The sequence below is a fragment of the Paracoccidioides brasiliensis genome, assembly GCF_000150735.1.
Source record: "Paracoccidioides brasiliensis Pb18 unplaced genomic scaffold supercont2.25, whole genome shotgun sequence".
In the NCBI taxonomy this organism is placed as follows: Eukaryota; Fungi; Ascomycota; class Eurotiomycetes; order Onygenales; family Ajellomycetaceae; genus Paracoccidioides; species Paracoccidioides brasiliensis.
In genome coordinates this window covers 12,117-31,061 of record NW_011371382.1, presented here as the reverse complement: position 1 = coordinate 31,061, position 18,945 = coordinate 12,117, and the positions used below count along the sequence as shown (strand labels likewise).

Sequence of the window (18,945 nt, the reverse complement as noted above, 5' to 3'; positions counted from 1 at the left end):
GAAAAAGATAATCTGAAAGTTCAAGATCTTTCATTCTAGAATAATTTGTAAATAGTTATTTAATTGCTTTTTGATATACTCAGTTCTGCTTAGTGCATTCGTCAGTGTATTATTCTTCTCTGATTAGAATTTAATCTCAAAATAGAGGTGAGAAAGAAATTCTATTCAGCAGATTTGATATATATCCAGTTTCTTAATTATCATGAAGTATTTTAGCATGTAATGATTAGTAAAAATCTTGAATTATTCTTTCTGTTATAGTCTCTCAAGCTCAGCTTATTACTTCTGTAATACTTAGATGACTGCAAGTATTTTTTTATTATAAATCTTATAGTTGAGCTCTATATTATTCATTGACTTGAAGTAGAAAATTATAAAATATCAAAGATTATTATTCAGTCTTTGACTTAGTATTTCAGTTATCACTTTATTAGAGACATCAATTTCAATATAGATTTTATATTCAGAGTAATAATAATATAGAGTTATAGTTTTTATTAGCTATTTTTAATTACTCAAAGATTAACTGATATTCTGATATCTATATAAATAAAATAGTCTTTTTTACCAATTGATATAGTGATTTTATAATTTAATCATAGTTTTTTATAAATTACTGATAGAAGTTATTAAATTATAAAAACAATTGAATATCTTTAACTGTAATTGAGATCTACCATTTTGTGATAACAGCAGTTTTCTCAAAGTCTATTTCAATTCTCTCTATAATAATAATAAATTTTAAATATCTTATTCACTGAATAGCAAATTTATATTTTCAGATACTAGCTTACAAGTCGGTTATCTTTAATTAATTTAATATTAGATTTACTTACTGCTTATATTTTTTAAAAGTTCTACTGTAGATTAGAAAATTATTTATAAATACTATTGCGAACTTGTTCAGATAATCAAGAAAGATATTATTGATGAATTATTGAAAGCAAATAGAGATATTTATTACTTTAAAAGAAAATATTTGATATTTATAGATTTTATAGCAAATTCTAAATATGATCAAATCTTCAGATTCAGAGTCTATTTAAATGCAGTGAAACTCATCAGATATTCAGCTTTTATGAAGTATTTTACTTCATTGAGTTGATTTATTAACTCATCTATCAGAGACAATGAATACTAATTCTGTTTGATTATGATATTTAATTTGTGAAAATTAATATAAAATTATAGTTTTCTTTTACTGCAGCTAATCAAAATAAAAAATACATAGAAAGCTGAGCTTACTATAATGAAGTCTTTTGCTAAGTTCACTTTTAGATAGATTTTCACTACTTCTAATTCATTTAAATTTATTTTTTATAGAGGTATGTGGTTTATATCTCTGATAAGCTTTACATTTAACTAAAGCTTTATTTTAAGATTAAGATTAATATTTCTATATAAAGAGGGTAATTCATCTAAGATCTTTTTTAAGAAGTAGTTCTTCTGATTTTTTAATCATTAAGATAGATTATTAATTAACTCATCATCAAATTTAATATTAGCTTCTGCAAGACCTTATTTTTTCTCAAGCTGTTTATCAATTTTATACAGACTGATAATAAAAACTGTAAAGTTTCTATTTCTTATATAGTTATAAAAGAAAGTAGCTTCAACAAAGTTCAGATTTATTGTTTGTAATACTTCTTCTTTTCACTTATTGAGCTAAGTCACTGACTTTTATTTAGTTTTTCTATCAAATCTGATATTTTTTAATATTTCTCTGAATGCTCTTCTATCTATTCTAAAATAAGTTACTCATTCAGGTAGATAAAATATCAATTCTTGATATTAAATCATATATTTTATATAATCAGTTACTTTTATTTTAAAATAATATAATACTAGCTCAAATCAATTATCAGTAGAAAGATATTCTGAAATTTCTATTCATTTAATCAATGATTTAAGATTAATATATGATTTATCATCTCATTTAAGTTTTTATTATATTTTTTTATACAGTATTTAAATAAAAGTTTTTAAACCTTTCTATTAAAAAGTTTTATCAATGTTATAATATATTAAGTGTTAATAAAATCTATATTATTTACTTTAGTATCAGCAAGAGAATTTGTAAAAGTGATAATTTTATTATAGATTAATTTAATTAATACATTAAAGCTTTTTTCTTTAATCAAGTTCTTCATATTAAATCTTTTATATACTATTAAGCAATCTAAAATGAAGATTTTTTTTCAAACTTATTTCTTTTTTGAATCTACTTAGAGTTTAGTGATATCATTTTCAGTAAATTTAGTATTATTTATTAAAACTTTTGTTTTGCAAAGTAATTTCTGACAATATAACTTTTTTTCCTATAGTAATATCATTGAATATCTGAATAAAAATTTATAAATTTTTTTACTATAGTAATTAATTTTAAAAAGCTGATAAAGATCTAAATATTCAAAATTTATATAGTATTTTATTTTAATATATTAAATTTATTACTTTATAAACTTTTTGACTTTTAAATAATATTAATTATCTGAGGAGTATAAGTCATCTAAGTGTAAATTTTTTAAAATTCAATATATATATCAATTATTATATTAATTATTATCATCATTCTTTGAAGATTAAAAAAAACTTATCATTAAAGTTAGTTTTATAGTTCTTTTTAACAATCTTAATCTCATCTATCAGATGTAAAAACTTTATGATAAACTTATAATAATTGTTATCAATATGTATAATTAGCTTACAGTAGTCATTTTTGATATTATATAACTTATTACTATTTTTATAGATTGACTTGAGATGCTTAAATATCTTTTCTATAGTTTGATATTGTCCAGAATGATTCTTCTTCATATGAAATGTAATATAATATACTGAATTTTTATCAGTTCAGTTTTCAATATATACAATCTTCATATATTTAATAAGATAATGATTAGTATTCTTTTGAAGTTTATTCTTCATGTAGAAAAGTCAGTACTCAAACTTTAACTTCTTACTATTAATAAAATATTTTAAGTTATCAATCTTGATAGATCTTTTTATATTCTCTGAGAAGATGATGTCTTGACTTATTATTTAATTGCTGACTGTTATATAGATTAAAATATGACTAAGCTCATCATATTCTGCAAAGAGTTCATTAATTTAACATTACTTAATAGCTGTCTAGACTGCAGCATAATTCTGTTTAATTTACAGATATATGACTGTATTTCTTAGTGCTTTTTCATTGTTAAAAACACTATTAAAAATTGCTGCTAACTTATTGTAAACATGATTTTTATTTAAGTGAATTATCTATCTGAATTCTTCAAATAAAACTCATGATTAATCAATTGACTTTGTTAGAACATATTATCAATTCTTCTTAATCTTTTCAGAGAACTAAAAGTCTGAGATGATCATTCTAATCTGGGTCTTTCTAATGACTAAGAAGAATGAGTTGCTGTTCTGAGCTGACTGTGTTTAGACTCAGTGTACTGTCATATCATCAGATTTATGCTGAACAGATTCTACTCAATTCTGAGTAGAAAGAGTAGGTTAAAGCTTAGTATTATAATAGAATGCAAATGAAAGCTGCAGAAGAAGGAAACTTTCTGCATTGCTAACTGCTTTATAACAGAATATTAAGCTTGATGAGATGAAAGGAGGTACCTTTATATTCGCTTATGATTGATTCCCTTGAGTTCGACATCACTGTGAGGAAATATCAGAGTTAGCGAGGTCTTGTTTAATTGGTCGGCGACGCTAAGAGATGGAATGCAGTGCAAAGTAATATGAAGACATTTTTGCATGTTTGACAAATCAAGGTGTGCAGAATGAAGGAGAACTTTGGCGGCAACCAGGTTAAGCTGCATCGACGGAAAGTCTGTGCTGTGATACGTGGGAGAGAAGCCACCTGATGATGAAGCCAGGGACTTAGGCAATTAAGAATATTATTCAGGCACGAAATGCGGTGAAACCATGCATGACGGTTTGCTCAATAGGCAAGAGAAAAGTAACAAATAACAGGAAGAAAACCTGGCGGCTATCGAGTACTTACAAAACCAGCGTTGAGTTGGGCGGGATTAGTCCAGGAAAACCACTAAAGAGCAGCCAATGATAGTTAAGGGCTCAAGTCAGTGATCTGATTTATGTCTGACAGGACGGTTTTGGAAGATAAAGCTCCCATATAGCAGCTTGCATCTAGGATTATTTTGAACTTATAGTCCTCCCCATCTGTCTATAACGCAAAATATATGAACAACATTGGGGAATGGACGGCCAATTTCTTTTGCACAGGGGTCGGAAATAAATTTGAAAGGTAACATACCGCTCACCATACGCGTAATCACTGGAGAACAAAGTGCAAGCAGATATGATTAGTAAAATAGTTCCCTTTCCATAAAACGCCAATTCGATGAAATATTGTTGGGTCTCAGGAAAGTTGGAAAAAGGGCTGAATGGAAAAGCATTGACTTACCCACTGATCGTCAAGATGCTCCTTTCACCAAGGCTCATATTAACAACAGCCTCGTCCCAACCTTTGTACAGACGGAATGGTTAGTCGGGAATTCGTCAGATATGGTACCATTACGTCCAAATTATAAGGCGGATAGCCTCACATTGCAAGTGTGACCAGCGGGATGTTGGCTAAAGCGTATACCGTATAGAAAAGCTGTTAATAAGTACCTTGGATAACTTTCCCAATGCCGATTGTGGTTGTGAAGTTCCCTCTGTCGCTGGAAGAATCAAATCTGCACCGAATTTAAAAAGAATTCAGCAAATAGACCGTTTGCTTCATCGTTTCTTCCCTTTTTTCCTTCGACAAAACAGCGGTTTCAAAGTGAGCTGCGAATACTCACTCGTCTCCCATATAGTTCTTATCAGCGGCAGTTGGGTCATAAAGGCACCCTTTGTAGTTGATCACCACTTCGTCGCCCTTTGATGGCTTGTCAACTCCATTGCCCTTTTTGAGCACTCTCTTTATGACACCCATAACGCAAGACTCGATTGAATAGCCGAAGATGGATCTCTTTTCAAAGGTTTATATAAATTCCTAGTGCTGTGAACATTTGATGAATACTGGAGAGGAATAAGCGAATGTTCGATAAAGTGCCTTCAATTTTCAAACGATCGAAAGTTGGGCCTTGTCAGATGGCAAGAGCTTTTAAATTTCACGTCAAGCAAGTGATGAAGGGCACTGTTTATATATGTGTGTATGTATGTATATATTCGAGTTGTAAACGTTTGGAGGGTGTGACAAAATAGAGCCGCGTATTTCGATGTGGAGAAGAAGCCCACGAGATATAGTTCGAGAAGCGTCCAAAAAAAAGAAAAGAAAAGAAAAGAAAACCGGTGCAAAATGAAAAGGGTCCTTCAGGGAAATCTGTGAAGAAACAAGGGGAGGAATTGAGCACGAAAGACTGTATTAAGAAGAGAAAATTATTTCATGGATTGGAAACCGATTGGGTAGAAGCTCAAAACCGTCCGCAACAGCTGCCACATCATACGTAAAATTCTCCTTGAAATCATGTTTCCGAGGAACATCAGATTTTGGGTCCATGCAACGGGTTGAATGCTCAGTGGTTCTGGACAATAATCCACTGCGGGAATCGCGTGAAATCCAACTATTTAACTAATCAATCAGAAGAGAAAAATATTACGCTTCTTGTCCCACCCCTGCTCTCTAAGAGACGACAAAGTTCGAGTTCGGGGCTGTCAATACATTCGCGGCCTGCAAATAACGGCGCTTGGCTCTAAACCTATCCAGCCCACCGAATAATGGCGACTGGTCGAGGGGCAGAACTGAGCAGAGGCGTTTTCGTGGAAAGAAGCTCTGCAGTTTGTCTGACACCCTTAAATCCAACAGACGGGGTTTTGGCGCAGGCGTGCAGTAGATCGGACGCCACGAACAGTAGAACAGCCAGGTCATGGTGGCCTATGGCTGGCGGAATGGCCTAGGTACCGCCCGGTCCAGGAGTCTAGAGCGTGCCTAGATCGATCGACCCCTCCCGAAGACATCTTCAATGATTCGTCAAAAATCTCCCAGTTCTCATGCTTGAATAGTTAAGGGACTTTCCTCTCCATATGGTAGTTAACTATAATATGCAGCCGTTTTCATGGTGTCAATTTCTCACTCTCTCCTAGCATAATCTATATAACTATAGTTAAGCGAGCGAACCACATAAGCGAGTGAGCCAGTTCTCGAACATCTACGCTTCTCCTGATTTAACAATTAAAAATATCAACAATGCAAAGTCATCAAGTCTTCTTTTAAGAAAAAAATAGAATACTTCTTTTAACAATTCAAGCACTTGATGAAGACCAGATTAGTGTATGAGATGTAGCAAAGTTATATGATGTCCTTCATCCTACTCTTACTCATTATGTCAATAATTATATGGCACATATTGATACTTATCAAAGAATTGAAAACTTAGCCTTATAGAGGAAAAATCTTTTATTCAGTGAGTTCTCTCTATGAATATGTGAGAACAGTCATCTCAGAATACAACTGTATAAAATATAATCAATTTTACTCCTTTGTGAATAAAAAATTAAGTTTGAATTTAATTTTATTTATCAACAAGCTAATGAATGCTGAGTATGAAACTTTATCAAGTATTATAAAAAGTTAAAATTAAAGTTCTCATGAAAGTATGATTATAAGTGAACTCTATATAAGAATTCTAATATGATATATGAATGATTTAAGTTTGTATAAAATATTATTGAAAAGTATAAAATTTCACTGAATGATATAAAAAATATTAATAAGACTAAGTTTTATATCAGTAAATAATTTAAATAGTTAAAGTGATTATTAAATTTAAAAAAGTAAAATATTTAAAATTTATATAAAAATTATTAAAAATAATTAAACTTTCTATATAATAATTATTTTTTAAAAAAAATAATTTAATTCTATTAGTATAAAACTAAAAAACTATTATATAACTAATTAATTAGAGTTAATAAAATAATTAAAAAATAAAAAAATGAAATTAATTTTACTTAAAAAGATATTTAGTAAAAAAAATTTAATATTATATAAAAATTAAATATTTACTTTTAATTTTTTAATTATTAATAAATATAAAAATCTTATTTTTATTAAATTTATTTAATTTTATTTTAAGAATAATATTATTACTTTCTATGTATTATCTTATTTATAAATAATAAATAAAAAATAAATATAATTTAATATTAATTATATTAATAAAAATTTTTATTTTTTATTAAATAACTTATATAAAAGTTAATATACTTTATCATTGAGCAATAAATATATAGCTATTTATTAAAATAATTATATATAATATATTTAATAATCTTATAGATACTATAATATAGTGAAGTTTATTAATAAAATACAGCTTCAATTTAAGCTTTTAATCTATAAATTAAATAGATAAACATACTTATAATCTTTTTATATAGATAGAATAATATTATAATTTAAATTAAATTATCTTCATATCTTTTTCTTTATCTTCTGCTTATTTTCTATTAAAAATATCTTGATTTTTTAATAAAAAAAAAGAATAAAATACTTTTTTACTTAATTTTATACTTTTAATAATTATAACTTAATTATAATTCTTCTAAATAATTAATTATATATAATCTTCTATTATCTTTAGATGCAGGAATAACTTTAGAAATTATATAAAACTTTATTATAAAGTTAATTTTAATAAAGTTTTAAGTATTATTTTTTTGAATTTTATATATTTAAATATCTTTAAATATTATCTTTAGTTATTATTTTATAATTTTTAAATTCTTTTACTTGATTTATTGATAAAATATATAGTGATTATAGTATATATAATTATAAATAATATTAAATAAATTTAGATATTTAATTAATTTCAAAAATAATAATAAAATTAAAAGTATATTCTTAAAGTAGAATCTGTATTATTTTATATAGAAACTTTAATTAAATTAAAAAATATTATTTATATGCATTTAATAATAACTTAAAAGAAATTTTTCTTTAATTATTGTTAATTTATAATTATTTATATGTATCTCTAAGTATGATTTAATTTTATCAAGTTATTTATATAGAATAATTTTAAAAATCTCATATATTTTAAATATTTTATTTTTAATATATTTTTTAAAAATTTATATAAAGTAATAATCAACTATTTATGAGATTTTTGAGATAAAAATATTTTTAAAAAATATTTAAAGAAATAGTATATTAAAGATAATTGAGTTAAATATTTAATAATTTTTTTAAAAAATCTATTACTCAGTGATGTTCATCACTTAGTAATAAAGTATATTAACTATAAATAAAATTAATTTTTTATAATTCAAAATAAATTTTTTTTATATTATACTATTTAAATATTATACTAATATTCTTTAAAAAATATTCTTTTAAATCTTTTAAATTATAATTATATTATATATTACATATCAATTGAAGTAATAGATTGAAAAGATTAAATAAATATCAAAAATTATATATAAAACTCACTTAGCTTAATCAATTAAGCTTTAAATTAATTGATCAATAGCTGTCATATAATCATGCATAAAATAACTCTTCTGAAGCAGAAACAAGAAACTAAAAAATACAAATACAAAACAAAAAAGAAAGTAAGAAAGAGAGTATACTTATATAGTTTAGAAGAGTGCTTTAAGAGTTGAAAAAGATTTGAATTGTATACAAAAACCAACAGATGAGAAAGACTCAAGCTTTCTGTCATGGCTCAACTAGAGGCATGATGATAACAAGACAAAAGCTCAATTCATCTATCTAACTAGGCAGCTGCGACGAGAATAACTAAACTGAGGAGTAGAATGTGGGAATGAATGAGTAGTCTAATATATATAGATGGTTGGTGATCGGAACGGATCAACCTTCGGAGCGGAGCGAATCAATCAGAGCAACCAAATATAGTTGGGGTCGGAGTGGATCAACCTTATCCCATATTACCAAGCGACTGCGCTGTAACACTTTCAACTCTTAATCATGAAAACATGCAGCACCACAGTGTAGTGTGTGTGATACTATTGAATATCCTGTTCATACATGTGAAAGTTGAGTTGTATAACTAATATGTGGTTGTTGTGCAATATAATTATAAACATGTAGAATGGTAAGGAGGTGGCTCACTCACTTAGATATAGATTACATTGACTGTAACAATGAGGGTTAATGTAAACCACCACACAATGCACACTGCCACACAACACATGCCTCAAAAAGCTGATTTTTGAACTCAACCTTCCACCTTCAATCATCTACAACATGCCAACCAAAGAAGCTGTAGAGCTCGCAGTGACTGAATTCCTTTCACAAGAGACTGTCAATTATACTACTGTTGCAAAAAAATACAGAATTCATTGAACTACACTTATACAACACATTATGAGCAAATCAGTATCTCAAGAAACTGCTGACTCTCTATATAGACAGAAACTTATGAACTCTCAAGAGAAAGAGCTTATTCAATATATAAATCATCTTACAGACCATGGCTTTCCTCCTACACCTCAAATTCTTCAAAATCTAGTTGAAGAAATTCTTCAGGAGCTGATTGATGAGCATTGAATCTTTAGATTTTGTCAACACCACAAGAATTGCATCAAAAGTCTATATTTATGAGCAATTGATCAAAAATGCAAAAGAGCTGATAATTCTGAGTATTTTCAGCACTTTTTCCAGCTTGTATTTGATTGATTTTTATTTACATTATCTGCAATTTAATGAGGAGTTGCTAATGCTTAAGCATTTTAGCTAGATGAAAAGGTCAAAAAATTCAACATTCAATCATCTAATACATGAAATCTTGATGAGAAGGGCTTTCTTATGAGTGTCATGCAAATTAGCAAGTGAATAGTCTCTGTACAGCAGCTTAAGAGTGGGAGCTTGCTAGGCATGATTCAAAATGAGAGTAGAGAATTCATCTCTTTGCTAGCTGTCATATCAGTCAGTAAAAGATCAACACTGTCAGATCTTATATATCAGTCAGACTTCAGAGATTTGCAAGATATGTGACTAGAAGATTTTGATTCTAAAGAGTATGAGATCTTTTTTGCTGCCTCTCTGAACAGCTGGAGCAGTGATCAATATGAATTACATTAACTGCAATAGATCTTTAATTCTCATACAAAGACTAGAAATGGAGCCTGGCACCTGCTCATTCTTGACAGTCATTCTTCTCATGTCAATATGAAATTCATCAACTATGCTGATCAAAATTGTATTATTCTTGCTGTACTGCTGTCTCATTCAACTCATTACTTGCAGTCTTTAAATGTTGATATTTTTAAATCTTTATCAAAGACATACTCTCAGCAGATGAATTTATTCTTATACTCAGCAATGAGAGATGTATTCATTAAAAAACACAACTTCTTTTTATTATTCCACAACATCTGGAAGCAAGCTATCATGAAGTCAAATATAGAGTCTGAATTTGCTGCTACTGACATTTATTCTCTCTCATCAGATCAGATGCTTAGCAAGCTTGCTAGATCAAGCACTTCAGTCACAGCAGAGTCAGTCACACTCACTATCATATGAGAACTGTGACAGACAGTTAAGAAGTTAAATCAACAGTGAAGAATCTCTACTAAGTTCTGAAAAATTATTTATGCTAGTGAAAGACTAGTTTTTGAAAAAGAGATTTTGCAGCATGAAAATAAGCTTCTATATGAAGCTTTATGAAAGGAGAAGAAGTGCTGCCAATGTGGAAAGTCTCTAGATCTTATGAATAAAGAGAATTCATGTGCTGCTCAATTCTTTTCATCTTCTAAGATTGCAGCAGCATGTCAGCAGCTTGAGACTGATGAGGCTGCTAAGATTAGTGAGACTGCTGAAAAAGCAGCAGACAAGCTTCAACAGAATATATTACATCAAGAGAAAGTGATTGTAAAAGCTGCAAAGCAAGCTGCAACTCAAACTCTTAAACTGGTTAATGCTCAGAAGCAAGAGAGACAAAAAGCTGAGATTGCTGCTTGCATGACTGCTCATAAACTAGCTGCTGAGTGAAAGAAGACTGATAAGAAAGCTGCTCAGCAAGCTACTAGAGAGTTAAAACTTTCTAGAGATCAAAATCTCATTGCTGCTGTCAGATCAGTCAGATCAGTCAAATCCTCTACAAAGACTGTATGAAGCCAGGGGTCTGATGAAAAATCTAATCAGATCAACTCTATACAATCTTCTCAATCTGATAATCAGTCAATTACACATCTATCAGCAAGTTTTCTATGATCTACTTCTTCTAGCAGTTCCTTCACATCATCATCAATTTCTTCTTCACTCACCCTGCAATTATCATATTGTGGCTGCATTATTTGACTTTCATCTAGATTTTTGAATTAACTATACATTTTTATATGATCTATTTCTTCTACTAGATATATATTTTTAATTTAAATTAAATAAATTCATGAATGGTTGAGAAATTAGTGGAATTCCTTGGGTGGTTGCTTGCTTGTAGAGGCATGCATTGTGTGGCAGCATGCATTGTGTGGTGGTTTATATTAACAGGTAATCATGCCACTGCACAACTCACAACTCATGTGGATGTGCTACATCAAAACAATAAAAACACTGAAATGATAAAAATCTTGAATAATATTCTCATTATTGTACTCTATATCAACAATCAGTAGCTAATCTATAATAAAAAAATTATCTACATCATTCTCAGTATGTGTATCATCTTTAAATTGATTTAATTTCTCTTCTGTCAGTGCTGTAAGTGAGTTATTATCAATTTTTATAAGATTAACTTCAAATCTCTGTTGCTTTTTATTCTGCTCTTTTTCAGCTTCATTATTCTTATGATGCTTGATTTTTCTATTGACATTTTTAATAATGAGAACTTCTTTTACTTGAATCTGATGATGAGTTATTCTAGCTTTGTGATATTTATTGACATTAAGAAAGTTTTCTAATTCAGTGATCTATTGCTTATTAAGTTTTACATTAATTAAACTTACTTTGAATATCTTGTTCAAACAATATGTCAAAGTGAGTGATTTCAAACCAAGAGTATTTTTAATACTTTGTATGATATTTTTCACAATTTTAATATAATATTTTAGCTTTTGAATTATTTTTGATGAGAATAACTGAGAGAAAAAGATATATATATAATTTAAATCATTCTTATCTTCATAAACCTACAGTGAAGGAGGTGATGAGATTTACTGCTTAAGAGTATTAAGAACTTAGTCAGAATTTTATGAATATATATCATATTGAGCTCATTTTGCAGCTATTATATCAGATTTAAAAATTTGCTTTTACATAGCTGAGAGATCTTGTAGAAACTGCTGTTTTTCATATTTAACAAGACTATAATATGTGGTATAGTTGACTGCTTTTGAATGATAATACTTATATTGCTGAAATGATACACTATTCAGAGATTGTAATAAATGAGTGACATGTGATGGAAATTTATATAGAATTATCTTATAAAGATCTATATATTATATAAACTTCTCAGTAATATGAGATTCATAATTATTCATTAAAAGTAATTGATGACTTTTCTTTTGTCTATTTTCTGTAGCAGTATTGAAATGTTTAAGTCATTTAAATTCAATCTCATTATTTATAAATTTAGTATCTTATATAGCAATTTTATAATTGCTAAGTAAATCTGTCTGTGTATATCAATTCTTCAAATGTGTTTTGAAGGTCAAGATTATTAATGACAGAATAATATAATTATTTATGAATATATATTCAATGACTGTAATCAAATCTCTTAAAAAGAATAAAGAAATGATAGAATTAGCTTCTTTAAAAGCAGTTATAACTTATTCTTCACATTCTTATTCTTCTTGAAATTTAATCTCATTGAAGTTCTATGTGTCACAGATATGAAATTGATACTGCTCAAATAGAATCTGAAGACATTCAAATCATGTATTGATATATTTAATATCTTCAATTGCCACTCTATTTGAATTCATTGACTTCTATTTCATTTCTTTATACTCAAATAGATGTTCAATGAATCTATAAGTTCACATCTTGCTGACTTTTGAAGAAGAGGTAGTAGAATCTATGTACTAACATTTGAGCATTGAATTTACAAAATCTTCAATGTGTTCAGCTGTGAAAGAACAATTCTTTTCATTAAGCAGTTTGATTAATCATTTAATTACATTCTTCTAACTCTTATTTAATCTTTTGTTACCTGGAATCTTTGCAGTATTCAGATTTCTTTCATTGATACATGCTCAAAGACATTGATATGAAACCTTAAAATCTCATGACAGAGACAGTATTTTGAAATTTGAGTTTTTTTGATGATAAGCAATAGTTTTTTGAATATAATCTTCAATATTTTTATTCTTATTTGACATTGTGGTGAGTTATTAATTGATGATGATGATGAAGATGATGAAATTGCATGATTTTTATCATTTTGATGTTTTTATCATTTTGGGGTGGTGCATCCACATGAGGTGTGGGTTGTGCAGCGGCATGATTATCCTGTAACTTCTGCTAACCTGCTTGTCTGTTGGGATTTGTACATATTAATATGCTATTTCTTTTTCCTTAAAAGAATAGCAGAAAAGTCTCATAGTTAGATAAGAATAGTGGGGAAACAAAAGAAAGCTAGAAAATAAAGAAAAAAGAAAAAGAAAACACACTGAATTCATGCCTTCATTGCCCTGGTATGAGGGGGAACATAACCCCAAATTCGCCACCTAAGTTGCCGATATCTCAGCAACCCCTCAAAAAGAAATTATGATTACGTCTCCGCACGATGTCTTCCCTCCCACACACTCATCCACACGGCCCAAGCCCTGATCCTATACTAATGATAGCCAAGACTTGCCACTTTCTAATGAGACATGCACCAATCATTGAGCTCGGGAGTTTCTTAATTGACTCTTTATTTTGAACCTATATGGAGGACACCTAGTTACCCTTCGGGTTTGTTGTATGTAGGCAATTCGATAATAATAAGATGGCATGTGCGAATTAGACAACTAACCAGCACCGATTCTGGTCTAGAAGTGATTTATAATTGGAGGAGAGGCAGTCAATGTTTGAGTTGGCTTTTCAACAATGCTGGTAGGGCTGGGACTATCAAGGTAGCAAGGCAATCATAGACCGGGTTGGTTGATATCAACATCATTATCTCATGTTACAACCACGATATATTTAGTTACTTCAAATATATATCTTGACGATGTTCTCTAATATACGTAGTTATCCTACTGATTGGGAACTCTCATTTTCTCTTGATCAATTTAAACTAGTTTCTCAACGGGTCGTATCATTCCCAACTCTATAAAAGTTGGGCAAAAATATTACACAAAGTTGGTACGACTTATTGGAGTACAACAAATGGAACATTCCCCCAAGGAAAAAAAATAAAGAATAGAAATTTGTCATGTATATGATATGATGCTTTCCTTCATTTTTATTCCTCCTCTTATATAGCAATATAATTAACTACAAGTCGCACGTTGCCTTGAGACATCAACATAATTCACGATATATGAAGGAGAGAGAGCACTGTTATCAAACCTTATAACATGACTTATCACTAAATGAGCTGCTCTCAGCAAAACTGCGTCAACTTGCTAAAATCTAATTAATTCCACAACAACAAAATATATATTAATTATATTATTAAATAGTAATGAGAGTATTCTCTAGTTTCATACAAAATAGATGATTTAATAAAATAGATGTGTGCTTGACTGAAGAACACAGTCATGATAATAGACTTAGCATGAAATAAAAAGCTTGATCAAAAGTGTCAATTTCTGAAGTAGTAATAGAAGCAGTAGTAAGCTACTTCAGAAAATTGAAGTTGATCTCATTTTCTAGACTGAAAGATCAGATAGAGATTAAAGAATTAGAATCTGCTGTAGATGTCTACTTTCACTGTTACTTTAAAGCAGCTGTAGTTGAACTGATTGATTTTCACTTTGCAGTATGAGTATAAATCAGTTCTTGCTTCTCAGCTTCAAGCTGAGTTTTTTTTAATTTTTCTAGCAAGCTACTGAGCTTCACACTACTCTGTCTTTCTAATCTTCTTTTTCTCACAGACTTTGTGAGCTGCTATCTAAGCTATTTATTATTCAATTCATTTTTACTGAGTCTCTTCAGCTTTATGTGTTTTTCAAAGATTATATTGAAGTTACTTTTAAACTTATTGAGCAGCTTTTTTCTCTTTTTCACAATATGCTTTTTGAATTTTCTTATGAGCTTGTTGAATTTTGAATGATAAGAAGAATTGAGTCTGATCAAACTACTGCTTCAGATTCAATAGATTTAAGAACTTTTTACACTTTTATCACTTTTTTTTATTGCATAAAGTCTTAATTAGAGTCTTATTCTTATGCATAATTATTTTCTTTTCAAAGACAAGTTTCTCACTAGTATGTACAATTTTTTTTTATGTTTTTAGAGAGCAGGCTCTGCTGAATTCAAATTTCCTTAATGTCATATCAAAGAGCATAAATAGTTGTAGATATAGCAATCTCAGTTGAAGTTGAATTGACTGAAGATATAGATAGTTTTGTAAATAAGTGAAGAATATATTTAGAAGTAAAAAAATAAATATCAGTAACAGTAAATATAAATTGAATATTCTTAGTCATTAAAGATTGATTTTATACAGAATTGAAGACTGATAAAAAGCTTTTTTTCTATTATTTAAATAAATTCAAATTTACTACAGTGAAGATTATTAACGCTATGAGAATATACTTCTGCTAGAAAATTAAAAATATTAATATTTAAAAATTGCAATCAGTGAGTTAAATGTGTAAATAATACTATAAAAAAAATTCAATTTTAATTTATAAAATCAATAAATCTTATATTAATATAAGAAAAATATATATTTAAAATAAGAAAAATTTTTCTGTGATCTGTTTTAATTTTGATATGCTCATTAAAGATCTGCTTCAATCAGTTAAGCTCATAGTCATTATTATTTTACTTCTTCTCAGAAACTGCAAAATAAGTTATATTATTCTTATTTAGATTCTTTAGTTATGTATTCAACATATCACAAGACTCTTTTTAATAAATAAAAGTAAGTGAAAGAGCTATTTCATCTGCATATATTGCTGTAAGTAGAGAGATGAATTCATAGCTGTCATCTTGAACTGCAGTAATTCACTTTGTCTTCAGAGCTTTAACTGTAATAATTCACTAAGTAGTCTGACTAATATTAATTAAAAAGCTATTTTTATCAAAATTATAGATATTTAATAACTCAATATTATAATTTTTGATCTTCTCATTCAACTATATAGTTATACAGTAAAGTAGTTAGCAAGAGTCTATAGAGAACTTAGTGCAAAAAACAAACAAAAAGATTATTATACTAGTTGAAAATAATAGTCAAAATGAGTAAAATTATCTACTATCTTACATTTTTGATCAATGTCATAGATATGAATTCTTTGATTTTAAATTTTATAGTACTCAGTAAAGCATCTCACTCAGTGAATTTCATCAATAAGGTTTTAAATAATTTGAGATATAGAAGTAAAACTGTGAACTGTAAACTTCTCTATATAAAGTAGAAGTATTTATTTTTGCTGATTTGAGAGTTTTTTCTTATATTAAAAGACTGCTTCATTCTGCATGTGTTGCAAGCTATTATAACATCATTATAATATTTTTTTATTAATTGAGTACTTTTTAGCAGTTGCAGTGTAATTTTTAATCTTTTAAGCTTTTAAATTCTTAATTGCAAGTTGAATAGCTTCTTCATTTGACATATTAAAGTAGTAGAAGTTGAAGAATTAAATTGCAGCATGTTGCAAAAATATAGCTTGTTTAATAATATAGCTCATTTAGTAATATGTCATACTACAGAGTAACTATTCTAAGATGAAATAGTAATGTGACTTATTATTAAACATGCTGTATCACTAAATGAGCTGCTCTTAATAAAACTAACTCAACTTGCTAGAATTCAATTAATTTCATAATAATAAAATAAATATTAATTAGATTATTAAATAATAATAAGAGTATTATCTAGTTTTATAGAAAATAAATAATTTAATATAATAGAAATATATTATATCAAAGAATGTGATCATAGCAAAAGATTCAATATGAAGTTAAGAAGATTAATCAAAGAAGTGCTAATTTCTAAACTAGTAGTAGAAGCAGCAGTAAGCTGCTTTGAAAAATTAAGATTGATCTTATTTTATTTTCTAAATTAAATAATTGAATTGAGCTTAAAGAATTAAAATTCACTGTAGATATCTGCTTTTACTATTGATTTAATACAATTATAGTTGAACTGATTAATTTTTACTTGACAGCATAAGTATGAGCTTATTCTTACAGGTTCAAGCTGAGTTTTTTTGATTTTTTTAGTAAGTTGTTGAGTTTTATACTGCTTTGTCTTTCTAGTTTTCTCTTTTTTATAAACTTGCTAAGCTGTTGTCTAAGCTGCTTGTTATTCAATTTATTTTTACTAAGTTTTTTCAACTTTATATACTTTTTAGAGATTATATTAAAGTTATTTTTTAGTTTATTAAGTGGTTTTTATTTTTTTTTATTTTGCAATTTGTTTTTTGAATTCTCTTATAAGCTTGTTAAAATTTAAATAATAAAATGAATTAAGTCTGATCAAACTACTACTTTGAATTCAATAGATTTAAAAACTTTTTATACTATTATTAATTCTTTTTACTGTATAAAGTTTTAATTAAAGTCTTATTCTTATGTACAAGTATTTTTTTTTCAAAAATAAGCTTTTTACTAGCATGTATAATTTTTTTTATATTTTCGTAAAGTAAACTCTATTAAATTTAAATTCTTTTAATATTATATCAAAGAGCATAAGTAGTTGTAAATATAATAATCTCAGTTGAAGCTAAATTGACTAAAGATATAAACTATTTTATAAATTACTAAAGAATATATTTAGAAGTAAAAAATTAAATATTAATAATAGTAAATATAGATTGAATATTTTTAAATATTAAAAACTGATAAAAAGCTTTTCTTTTATTATTTAAATGAATTCAAATACTTTATAAAGAAGATTATTAACATTTCAAAAATATACTTCTTTTAGAGAATTAAAAATATCAATATTTAAAAATTATAGTCAATGAGTCAAATACAAAGAAAGTATTATAAAAAATTTTAATTTTGATTTATAAAATTAATAAATCTTATATTAATATAAAAAAAATATTCATATAAAATAAAAAGGCGTTTTTCACAGTTTGTTTTAATTTTAATATATTTGTTAAAAATTCATTTCAGTCAGTTAAGTTCATAGTCATTATTACTTCAATATTCTTAGAAACTATAAAATAAGTTATATTATTCTTATTTAAATTCTTTAGTTATGTATTCAATATATTATAAGATTTTTTTAATTAGTAAAAGCAGATAAAAAGTTATTTCATCTGCATATATTACTGTAAATAAAGAGATAAATTCACTATCATTATCTTAAACTGCAGTAATTTGTTTTATTTTCAAAGCTTTTACTATAATGATTTACTTAATAGTCTAATTAATGTCAATTAAGAAGTTTTTTTTATTAAAATTATAAATATTTAACGATTCAATATTGTATTTTTTAATCTTCTCATTTAATTATATAGTCATAAAGTAAAATAATTAGTAAAAGTCTATAGAGAAGAATTTAGTATAAGAAAAAAAGTAAAAAATCAAAATATCAGCTAAAAATAATACTTAAAATAAGTAAAAATTTTTATTATATTGTATTTTTAATTAATATCACAAATATAAATTCTTTAAATTTAAGTCTTATAGTATTTAATAAAATATCTTATTTAATGAATTTTAATAAATTTTTTAATGGTATTTATAATATTTTAAATGATTTAAGATATAAAAGTAAAGTCATGAGCTACATGCTTCTCTATATGAAGCAAAAGCATTTGTTCTTGCTGATTTGAGAGCTTTTTTATGTTGAGAGACTGCTTCATTTTATGCAAGTTGTAAGTCATTATAACAATAATATATTA

At 27.2% G+C, this 18,945-nt stretch overlaps 1 protein-coding gene across 1 annotated transcript; it reads right to left on the bottom strand.

Annotated features, from left to right (window-relative positions):
* Positions 1-4,627: 4,627 nt before the first annotated feature.
* On the bottom strand, positions 4,628-4,945 carry PADG_08625 (uncharacterized protein; the record flags this gene model as incomplete). The annotated part of the gene is made up of 2 exons (XM_010765625.1): positions 4,628-4,703; positions 4,812-4,945. 2 exons carry the CDS (start codon positions 4,943-4,945, stop codon positions 4,628-4,630), a joined length of 210 nt encoding a protein of 69 aa, XP_010763927.1.
* Positions 4,946-18,945: the final 14,000 nt, after the last annotated feature.